Source organism: Triticum dicoccoides, chromosome 2B (assembly GCF_002162155.2).
Source record: "Triticum dicoccoides isolate Atlit2015 ecotype Zavitan chromosome 2B, WEW_v2.0, whole genome shotgun sequence".
In the NCBI taxonomy this organism is placed as follows: Eukaryota; Viridiplantae; Streptophyta; class Magnoliopsida; order Poales; family Poaceae; genus Triticum; species Triticum dicoccoides.
The window spans coordinates 566,715,017-566,726,206 of record NC_041383.1 but is presented as its reverse complement, the minus strand read 5'-3'; the positions used below and the strand labels follow the sequence as shown (position 1 = coordinate 566,726,206).

The window sequence follows — 11,190 nt, the reverse complement described above, 5'->3', positions numbered from 1 at the left end:
TTGGGAAGGAGGAGTAATACCAGCACTAAATACAGAAAAGGTAAAAATCAAAGGCATGTGAAAGAACTAAAGAAGCGTCTGTACTGTTGTGTTCAAAAAAAAAAGCAAGGGAAACGTGTAAATATAAGAAAAATGTCAACAACAAAAAAACGTGTAAATATAAGAAAAATGTCAACAACAAAAAACGTGTAAATGGCCGGGCACTGTCAAGGTCAGTCTCGTAATTTTAGCTCTCCACCAATCCCAAATCGCCGTCATCCTACCCTGTCCCAGCCTCTCCCTCGCTTCGCCAGAACGGAGGGACAAAGTTTAGAAATCGCCCCCCGCAAATTCCCCAATTCTACCGACCAAACGCCCCTCGAGTCGTCCCTCCAAATCATAGCATCCGGCCGGATCTATCCGACGACCATTTTTGGTTCGATTCCGGAGAAGGTCCGGGGCTCCTTGAAGCGATGGATCAGCGGGCGAGGTATCCTCCCGGCATCGGCAACGGCCGCGGCGGGAATCCTAACTATTACGGCCGTGGCCCGCCGCCGACGCAGCAGCATCAGCATCAGCAGCCGCCGCCGCAGCAGCAGCAGGCGCAGGGGCAGCGGCAGTCGCAGCACTCGCAGCACCACAGCCAGCAGCTTCAGCATCAGCAGTGGCTTCGGCGGAATCAGACCGCTGGCGAGGCCGCCGCGGGCGCCGCCAGAGCCAGCGACCACCATGCGCCGGCTGCCGCGGGTGACGCCGATTTGAGGTAAGAGAGGCGCGGAAAGGCTTTGCCTATTGTTTGGTATTGGTTCAAAATGCTCATGTTTTGATTTGATTCGTTGACTTGGGATAGGTGTGTACTACTGGTTAGGACCCGGGGTTTAGATAGGCTGAAAGTGCAGCATGGGTGAAACTCGTGTACTTTTGGTGGTAACGCTGCGAGTGTTTCTGTGCTTTTAGTGGACTAGTGCTGCTGGATAAGGGAATTACAGTCTCCAAGCATGAATTATCTGTAGAGCGTGCCCCTGGGTATTCTGTATTAATCCCTGGGACCAAGCGTGGCATCTTCTGGGATAGTGCAGAGCCTGTCTCTGGGAGTAGTTCTGTTTAATTGACTGTTTTCAGATAACTGCCGAGCAACTAACAAAACGTGCTCGTGTGCATATTTTCGAGGCTATGTATAGCTGTGGATGTTGTCTACTGAATATGTGGTAGGGCTACCGCATTGGGCGAATTAATGGCTCTTTTTGGTCCATGATGACGGCCACATGGATGATTGATGTGTCCAATTAGTTTCTTTGATCGATGCTAAGTCCCTGTTTGGAACAGAGGGAAAATGTTGGACTTTTAGAGGATAACATTTCTATATATAGGAAAAATTCCTTTGGTACCATTTGGAACAGGAATTGCAATCCTACACTCCTTTGAAATTCTTCTGGAATGAGGCATTCCATAGGAATTTGGAAGGAAACCAAACGTGAGGTCCTATCTCATGTTTTCTTCTCTTTGTGTCTACCGTTCCTGCGTTTTTTTCCTGCATCACATCCAAACAACAGTCGGATGTGGCATTTTGTGATTTGGTGGTTGGAAAGGCATATAAAGCAGTCTTTTGAAGTGAATATCCTGGATGTAAATTTTCAGGAGGTTCCTAACATAGTTGTCCACAAATATGGTTCCCCTAAGTAGAAAAGAACCACTGTTGAACTGTTCTTCTAACGTAGATGATATACCCTAGATATTGGTAGTAGCTTAAGTTATGCTTTTGCAGTTCGCAAGACTGGAAGGCCCAATTGAAGCTTCCACCTCCAGATACACGCTACCAGACCGAGGTATTTTTATACTAATATTTTCCTTTTTCTTGTCAAGTGCTGCTCTCATTCTTGTAAAGATTTGGCATGCAATGCTATATTTTTGCATGATCTATTGTCTTGCTTTATATGTTTTCTTTTAACGTTCTGGTTGTCATAAGTTAGAAATAGAACTAGGTTCCAATAATAACTTTTAATGTCCAAGCACATCGCAGTCAGATATCAGTATTAGAAGATTACTATTCGGTATTGCTCGTGGAAGGAAAAGGCAGCTGATAGTGTTCTTGGTTTGGAGAACATGCCAGTCGTATACTCCTACTTGGTCATTCTTGGGAGGCTACCCTGTTCCATTTTATGTTCTACAGTTCAGATTCCACACATAAAAGAAAATCATCATATTTTATAGTTATTATTTGCTAAATCTTGCTGTAGATTTGAATCTCGCATGCGGTGTTTGAGTTCATCATATAGTTTGCCCTCAATAGTCACACAACAGCACAATCCATGTAGCGAAATAAGTTCTCTTTTAGAATGTTCAACTTGTCAAGACTGATCTACCTTCTTTCCCAAATACCTTGTTGGACGAGTTAAATGTCAAGTTTAGCTTATCTTGTAGCATTATTATTTGTTGCTTATGTTCTCATTCTCCTGCTAAGTTAGTGTCTTCTTTTTCTTCATTTTTTCTCTGTACAGGATGTCACTGCAACTAAGGGAAACGAATTTGAAGACTATTTTCTGAAGCGTGAACTTCTTATGGGCATATATGAGAAAGGATTTGAAAAACCGTCTCCTATCCAAGAAGAAAGCATTCCTATTGCATTAACCGGCAGCGACATTCTTGCAAGAGCAAAAAATGGAACCGGGAAGACTGCTGCATTTTGTATACCTGCGCTAGAGAAGATTGATCAAGACAAAAATGCTATTCAAGGTTTCTTCTGGACTAGTTACTGTTATTTTGCACATGGAATTCGTGAAATTACGTACATAGAGTTTCTAAAATTATGCAACGATCAAACATAAGCATATTCGAACTGATCATACCACCCTTACCTTTTGTTTCTTATATTCAGTTGTTATATTGGTCCCCACGAGGGAATTGGCTTTACAAACATCACAAGTCTGCAAGGAACTTGGGAAACACTTGAAGATTCAAGTCATGGTCACTACTGGAGGAACAAGCCTAAAGGATGATATTGTCCGTCTTTATCAACCTGTGCATTTACTTGTGGGGACGCCTGGTCGTGTTTTGGACCTTACGAAGAAAGGCATTTGCATTCTGAAGGACTGTTCAATGCTTATTATGGATGAGGTATTTGAAGACTTGTTGTAGTTGGCATTGCTTGTATTTTAAATTAGGGCACACTTTGTCTTTCAAAGACCTTTCATAAAGAACCTTTTTGGCATGGCATTCTACCACTGCTTTTTTAAAAAAAAAATATTTTACAAAACACTACATTTCACAGAGGGAAAATGAAATAGGAATGTATATCAGCAGATGTGTTCTCCACCTTAAAATTGTTTGTTGCTAGTTCATGAGATAAGTTATCACTTCTCCATTCCAGACTAACTGGATTAAGAAATTGCCTTTTTACATGGAGAGATTCGATGTCGACAATATGTCCTGAAGTTGGTCTGCATTTGATCATGCCCTTAAGCTGGTTGTCCACCTGATAATTTGTCCTACATGCCCTACAGGGGATTTTTACAAAAATCAATTTAGTTATCCATTTAAGGTGCATATGAAAAAATATGCAGTTTGCCCCTTTTTAGCTTTGCCCCCTGCCAGGCACTGCTGAAAGACATGAGGGAGCTCTCTTGAGGGTTTGCTCTGTCCAGAGTTCTCCCAGGTCGTCTCTGTCACCCCTTCCTCTAAATCTGCTCCAACCTATATGAATCTATTTCTCTATTGATTGGTCAAAACCAAAGTTGAATCGAGGAAGGAGGAGGCAGCTTGAACTTTTAGAAGCAGCCGAGCACAAAGGTAAGCAGCGCCAAGCCGTAGTACGGAGCCGATGAGGGAAAGGGATGTGGCACTGGCCTGACGCAGGGGAGAGCCGTGGCTCTAGGTCTGGTTTGCCTCTTTGGATTTGTAGTATTTAGTGAGTAGGTGATGGTGCAGAGTCTTGCCACCCCGTCGTGACGCTTGACTTGGTCCGCTGACATGACCTGTCCATGCATGATCTTTGTGGCATGCTCATCGCTGCCTCTATGTATTTGCTGGTGCGCGGTTCTGTCTTGGGTGAGTGAGCGAGATAGAAGGTGAGGGTTGTGCACACGAGAGCCAGTGGTGGTAGTTGCTCGTTGTGTGGGCTTGCTGCCTGGTGGGGAGGACTTGCTGGCTAAGCAGCGTCTGTGAAGGGCCTAAGCGATTTCCAGAGGGGCTTAAGGGTAACTTCCAATCCGTTTTAATGTGAGGGGCCTAGCCAGTTATTTTCATATTGAATAAAAAAATCCTGTGGGGCTTATGATCAAAGGCAGATCAACTTGTGTTGTATCCCTGGGTAAATACTCTCACAAAGCTCACATAGATGGAAAACGGAAAAAAATATGATCAGTGGGAGTATATTTAATCTCATTTTGTACTATTATGTATGGTGTATGGATTCGTGAAATAAACAACTTCAGAAGGTTAATTTAAATTGGTGTTATAGTTGTAGATTTGTCCTTTAATAAGAACATGTTCTTACAAGAAATATTTGTTTTTCCTGTAGGCAGACAAGCTTCTTTCTCCTGAGTTCCAACCTTCTGTGGAGCAGTTAATTCGATACCTTCCATCGAGTCGACAGATTTTTATGTTCTCTGCAACATTCCCTGTGACTGTCAAGGCTTTCAAGGACAAATATCTGCCTAAACCCTATGTTATTAATCTTATGGACGAACTTACACTGAAGGGAATTACCCAATTCTACGCCTTTGTTGAAGAAAGGCAGAAAGTCCATTGTCTGAACACTCTTTTTTCCAAGGTTTTTCCCATGAAATCTTTTAGTTGATTCCTACATGTTTAGTCACGTTTTGTGACTGGTCGCAATCTGTAACTAATTTCTCCAATTTCCATCTCAATACAGCTGCAAATTAATCAATCTATAATATTCTGTAACTCCGTAAATCGTGTTGAACTACTGGCGAAGAAGATCACAGAGCTTGGTTACTCTTGCTTCTACATCCATGCTAAAATGCTGCAGGATCATCGTAATAGAGTATTCCATGATTTCCGTAATGGCGCATGCAGGAACCTTGTGTGTACAGGCATGGAACTATACCTTTTACCTTCTTAGGTGCTGCCTTTACATTTTGGCTGAAGGACATTATTCTGTGGCCATTTATTTTTTTAGTACTATACCTTTCTGAACTGTAGGCCTTATTTACTGCCTTACTGGCGTTGAAGTTTAGGCTATTCACAGCTTGCTTGCTTGTGGTCCAAATACAATGCAGTTTCTACAGTGAAGAAATGTTTTTTCTCATGGAGCCACTTGTGTAGAAGTCAGCAAATGTAGTTAGTATCTGACTTGTTCAAATGCACATTACATTAGTGATTATTTGATCTGTTTGCATCTAATGGAAGAAATGTTCAATAGACCTTACAATAGCATGTGGTTTAGAAATCAATAGTATTCTAGCTTTTAGAATAAAATTGAAGTTTCACTGCTCTTTGCATTTTAATTAATTAATTATTACTTATGGTTAGTGATTTATTAGTTTTGACATTTTTTTATCAAGCTGGGTGGGTCATTTGGTCTCCCTTTTCTAACCTTTCGTATTTTTCCTTTGCAGATCTTTTTACAAGGGGAATAGATATCCAAGCTGTTAATGTTGTTATCAATTTTGATTTCCCCAAGACCGCTGAAACCTATCTCCACAGGGTATGCAGTTTAATGAATTGGCATTAGTATTTTGGTGTTCAAGCTATGACTAGTTCCAATGATGCATATAGTTGTTAGCTGAATAATCCTCTACTAAGATGATATGAAAGACATTTTCATTTTAGTAGATATGGAAATTGGAAAATGAACACATCTTGCCTATCAGGAGTTCAGGAGTGTAATGTTATATCCTTATTAGCATCTCTTTTAACATGGTGCATTTCGATGGCAAATTGGCAAGATGTCGACTTGTTTCTGTGTTTAAAATTGCATTGAAAAATGTATTTTTCACTTGCAGGTTGGTAGATCTGGGAGATTTGGCCACCTTGGCCTGGCTGTGAATCTGATCACCTACGAGGATCGTTTTAACTTGTATGCAATTGTTTACAAGACTGCTATAGCTTTTTCCTATCACCCCTTTTTTCTGCCATGACTTTTTTTTTGCCGTGCACAGGTATCGGATTGAGCAGGAGCTTGGAACTGAGATAAAACCCATACCTCCTCAGATAGACCGGACGATATACTGCCAATAGTTATCTGGAAGATTAATCTTGTATGCCCCACCCTGGAAGTTATAAGACAACTTGTGTAAATAGCAGCTCATCAGGTATGTTTGCTTATTTGTTTATTTCTTTTGCATCATTGCATGTAGTGCATCTGCCTCCTATGGACTGCTCCCTCCGTTCATAAATATAAGATGTTCCAACTGTTTTCTGAATTGGATGTATGTAGAACGTCTTAGTGTGTTTATTCACTCATTTCAGTCCGTATGTAGTCCATATTGAAATATCCAAAACATCTTATAATTAAACGGAGGGAAGTATCATTTTTCTCTTCAAAATAAGGATTGTGGCTGTTGATACTTTTCCAATCACGATCCACTTCATATAGCAGATATAGGGACTGAAACAGAGGTCACGTTCTTCATAGTTACACAATTTTCCAAAATTTATTGGGGGACCATTAAGAGTACTGGTTCAACATGCACCTGTACGCTATAAAATAGTATTACTCTATTAAGAAAGTTTTTTGTACTTTGATTAATTGATTTACCAGAGTATTGGTGCGAATACTCCTGGTAATTTATCATTCTGTTGTATCATACAGAATTGCGTTTTCTGAAGTATTTTGTGTTGTACTGGTTACTTTTTTTATCAACTGATCTCGATTGATGTTGCAATGGGATTCCGGGCATTGATTGTGCCATAACTTCAGCCTTGTGTTTGCAACACCTTGCTCTACTTTATCGAGTTCTTCAGTTGATTGCCTTCTATTTACGATGCAGGTTTCATTTACGTGATCTTTATGGTGTATCTTAAGTTGTTTTGGGGCGCTCTGGGACAGGTGAAAGTGTAACTAGCTCGTCTAATTTCCAGCGGACCATGTGTGTGGATGTATCATGGCTAAGCTAAAACTTCCAATCACTGACAATAGTTAATGCTGCTAACCAGGTGCCTGTTCCGAGACTGCTTTCCCTAAAACTGAAAGATCTCCTTTTCTTTTGACAATGTATTGGCTGGCTAGCTTTTTGTACAGGGCATTTTAACGCTGGTATTTCTTTGAGTTGCGTGACCTTGGCATGCACAGATGGATCATTCCACCTGGGCCAAGCTGTCACGACGTATCTGTGTCAAGATCTAGGGGTATGAACCGCACAATTCTAGTACTTCTGCACTTGCGTATGCATTCTGATGTGCCACATTTGTAATTCCTAGATTCGAATTGGTGTACAAGGAGTGTTTGTTCGCTTCAAGATTTCTGTTTCATTCGCTCTCTACATGAGAATGTGCCATGCGATGTTCTTGTTCTGGCCGCTTGCTTTCAAGCGGAGGTGGATGTGCTGGCAATTCAAGTTGAACCTTTATATTCTGTGGAAATATATATTTGCCGATGCTTCTCCAATGATAACATTTCAGTAATTCCTTTTGGGCAAGCGTACCATAACTCGTTCCTACTATGTCTTGCTGGGTGCACTTGTGATCCATCGAAGTATGACAAGTGGGTTGACCAGTCCTCGCGGCCCCAATGCCACACTGGAAATGGGAGATGGCTGGTTGAATATGTGCTGAGCACAGGATGAAGTTTTGTCTGCCATCCAAAGAAACAAATTCTGGATGTTGATGATTTTCATTGGTTCTGGCGAAATATGTATAATCTCTGCCCCTGCCTCAGTGAAACCCTGCTAAAAGGAGACGGGGCATATAGTATTCAATTCATGCTTCAACCAATTAATCCAAAGTTTTGATTTAATGGAAAAGGGTGGGCAATATATTGAACATATACTTCCTCTGTTCACAAATATCCCCCCTGTAGAGAAATATAAGAGCGTTTAGATCACTATTTCTTTATAGAAGGAGCATAAGATGTTCCAACTTTTTGTGATTTGGATGGTGTATATAGACACGTTTTAGTCTGTTTACTCGCTCATTTCAGGTTGTCTATAGTCCATATTAAAATATTCAAAATATTTTATATTTTATATTTATAAACGGAGAGAGTAGTACATAAGCGAGGTAGCTTAGCGCATGAATATAGGAGGAGGTGATGTGCGCGGAGAGGAAGTATCACCATTTTGACAATGATGATCACAAACTCCCCTTTCTAGTGTAGATTAGCAAAATAGTAATAATTTAAACAACCAAGTACATCATTGATTTTACTCCACAAAAGCTTTGATTAACATAATATAAAATGAAATTACATTATAGGGAAACACAAACATGATCTTTAATCAGACAGCAAATGAATCAAATAAGCATATCACCAAGATATATGTTTAGAACTGAGCTTGAATATGGTCAACAATCTTCTTGTCCACCTGGAAGGCTTTGGCAATGATATCATCTGAGATGGACGGCTTGGATCCAAACACCGCATTGGTTATGGTGATCACTCCAGGGTTCTTGCTGCTCAGCGCCGCAATGGCTATAGCTTTTTTGGTTCCGCAGTTGTACTGAAAGTGAATTAGCCCTTGTGGAAACACAAAAACATCCCCTTTGTTAAGAACTTTTGAGAACAACTTGTTCTCGGGGTTCGAGGTCACGAAACCAACATAGAGTGAGCCTTCTACCACCGTCAGGATCTCAGATGCACGGGGGTGGATGTGGGGTGGGTTTTGACCATATCGAGCATAATCAACCCGAGCCAAGGAGATGCCCAAAGTGTTCAGCCCAGCAATATGCGCCACATTAACCGCCGTTACAGCGGAGCCTTGCTTGTTGCTCGTGTTCCCGGACATGTGAAGGCCAGAGAAGAAGAAGTCTTCTACCTCTGCAGCCTTCGGGTCCTTGCAGGCAAATCCATTGACAAAAACTGCACGCACATTACATGATATTAAAGAGTTAACAACTATGATTGGCATTGATAATTACAGCAAACATTTCACCACACACGTACGCATGTGTGGTTATACATTACCTTGGGATGTCCTGTCAGCGACGCAGAAATCCTGGAGCTGGCTCGGGTCCGGGGCACGAGCACGGGAAAATGACAGAGCCAGAAGGGCAATGAGGAAGAACTTTGCCGCCATTCGAATGTGAGCGTTGATTCTCACTTAATTGAGTGTGTTTAATGTCTAGGGAAAGTGCTAGTGATTGTGCTGATGCTGCACGGTGATGCCTCGAAGGGTTGTAGGAGGCTCTTATATATAGTGATTGAGGAAAAGGAGGATCGAAAAGCATTGTGTTTGTTCTGTCGGGGAGCATGTGGATATGAAGGAACTGTTCTTCACTAGTTCCCAAGTGAGCAACGAGGAAGCAGTCTAAAACGTGTTCCTAGCAGGCCTGCCTGAGACGGCCAACTAATCGATTGATTAGTTCTTTTCATTTGTACTCCTACTTAGATATGCATGGTTTGATCAAGTCACGTTCGTGTTTCTGTTGTCGTAGCTCTCTCGTCTGAGGCGATGCTGCCATCAACCTTAGGTTTAAACACATTATTAAAGTGCTCGGTTTTGCTAACTGGCAAACACCACTCTGATCCTGCGCACGGAAGCGCCCCATCATGCTTGCGATCTGGTATTGCCTGCGATCCCTTTGCCTTTCAGCTCCCAGACTGCCAGACTCTCAGGAGTAAAAAATAGGAAAGAGGTTCAACCTTAACCTGAATTCCATGCACCCAAACGGCGCCAGTCTTTCCGCTCCCAACCCATACAAAACGGCGAATGGAGCGTTCCCCGAGCAAGCTCCTCCAGGCGCCAGCGGCGGTGAAAAGACAAGAGCTTCCTGTTCATTTACCCCACGCGTGACATCCGCTGAGGACGGACTGCATCGCCGATCTCGCGGATCACGAAACCGGTGCACGGCGACCGACGACGACGGAGCCAGCCCAGCCCAGCCGATGCGGACGGGACAAAACGAAACGCAACGCGGAGGGTCTCATCACAGGGCTCGTCGCCCAAAACGAAAGCCCGTCCCGTTCAATCACGCCGGCCAAAATGCTCGCCGTCCTGGCCACTCCACCGCGCGCGCATTTATTAGCACTCCGCGCCCCTCTGCGACGCTCGATCGTCCCCCACACTCCCAGCGCAGGACCTCTGCCCTTGGCAGTGGTTTTTTTGGAGCACCCCTCGTCGCAGCCTGCGCCAAAATCCGAGCCGCGCCCGTGTGGCAGAGGACTACTGCGAGAGCAGCAGCAGCCACCCTCATTTATGGCGGCCACCCTCCGGTGTCGTCGGGCCTTTCCTTCCTCCTCCCGTCCCGGCCAGGCTTACGTGTTCTCATCAACTACCGGTCCTGCCCATCACTGGCGCTGTTGCCTGCGTCGTTGGCGCGGACTGTGCTGTGCTGTGCATGATCGCCAGCGAGTCCCACGCAGGGGGGTGGATCGGCAGGAGCGGCGACGTAACCGGTCTCGGCCATGCGAGCATCCGGGTTACTGTTCTCTCTTGTTCGGTGATGGCGTTCCCATTTGTACGAATATTTTGCGTTTGACCCGCGCCGGCCCTTTCCTGTTTCAAGAAGGAAAAATATGGACAGGTCAAACGAGATGTTGAAAGGAACTGTGCTGTTCTTCCACGAGAGGTGTTTTGGTTTGTTGCGTTTGATCTGCATCATGGTTTGCTCCACAGACCATTGCAGGGATGTCTTTGGGTAGGTTCCGACAGTTCATTGAACTGTCGAGGTCTTGTTTGGGCAGTTGGGACAAAGGTGTAAAGAACACGAACCCTACATGATTTACTTTGGGGTATAACAGTGGATCGTTTTTGCCACAAGAATTTTTCATCTATTCATCAACTGTCAAGATAGTACAAAGGACACCAGGAGTAAAAACTACATCCAGATCTATAGACCACCTAAAGACGACTACAGACACTGAAACGAGCGAAAGACATACCATCGTCATCGGCTCTCTCTCACTGGGGCTGGACAAACTTTGTTGTAGTAGACAGTTGAAAAGTCGTCGTGCTAAGAGCATCTCCAGCCGTTGCCCCCCCCCCCCCAGGCGGCTCAAAAAATCGCCGCCTGGGGGCGAACCGACACTAAAAATCAGCCTGGGGACGATCTGGTTCCCAGCCGACGCCCCCAGGGTCGGCCCCAGGCGGCTGT

The 11,190-nt window shown here is 43.6% G+C and overlaps 2 protein-coding genes across 4 annotated transcripts; one reads left to right on the top strand and one right to left on the bottom strand.

The window, feature by feature from the left end:
* Positions 1-258: 258 nt before the first annotated feature.
* On the top strand, positions 259-7,541 carry LOC119364893 (DEAD-box ATP-dependent RNA helicase 6). Of its 2 annotated transcripts, XM_037630463.1 has the most exons (11): positions 259-742; positions 1,745-1,805; positions 2,478-2,712; positions 2,855-3,093; positions 4,496-4,747; positions 4,850-5,030; positions 5,556-5,644; positions 5,943-6,016; positions 6,099-6,251; positions 6,930-7,287; positions 7,360-7,541. In XM_037630463.1, the coding sequence occupies exons 1-9, from the start codon at positions 453-455 to the stop codon at positions 6,175-6,177; spliced, it is 1,500 nt and encodes a 499-aa protein (XP_037486360.1). In that variant the 5' UTR covers positions 259-452; the 3' UTR covers positions 6,178-6,251; positions 6,930-7,287; positions 7,360-7,541. The 2 variants fall into 2 exon arrangements, with proteins under 2 accessions (XP_037486360.1, XP_037486359.1); XM_037630462.1 differs by having other exon boundaries at positions 6,930-7,441.
* An 879-nt stretch (positions 7,542-8,420) lies between these two features.
* LOC119368029 (putative germin-like protein 2-1) lies at positions 8,421-9,173 on the bottom strand. 2 transcript variants are annotated; one of them, XM_037633392.1, is made up of 3 exons: positions 9,062-9,173; positions 8,729-8,956; positions 8,421-8,617 (listed from the first exon to the last, which is right to left on the bottom strand). In XM_037633392.1, exons 1-3 carry the CDS (start codon positions 9,171-9,173, stop codon positions 8,421-8,423), a joined length of 537 nt encoding a protein of 178 aa, XP_037489289.1. The 2 variants fall into 2 exon arrangements, with proteins under 2 accessions (XP_037489289.1, XP_037489288.1); XM_037633391.1 differs by having other exon boundaries at positions 8,421-8,956.
* Positions 9,174-11,190: the final 2,017 nt, after the last annotated feature.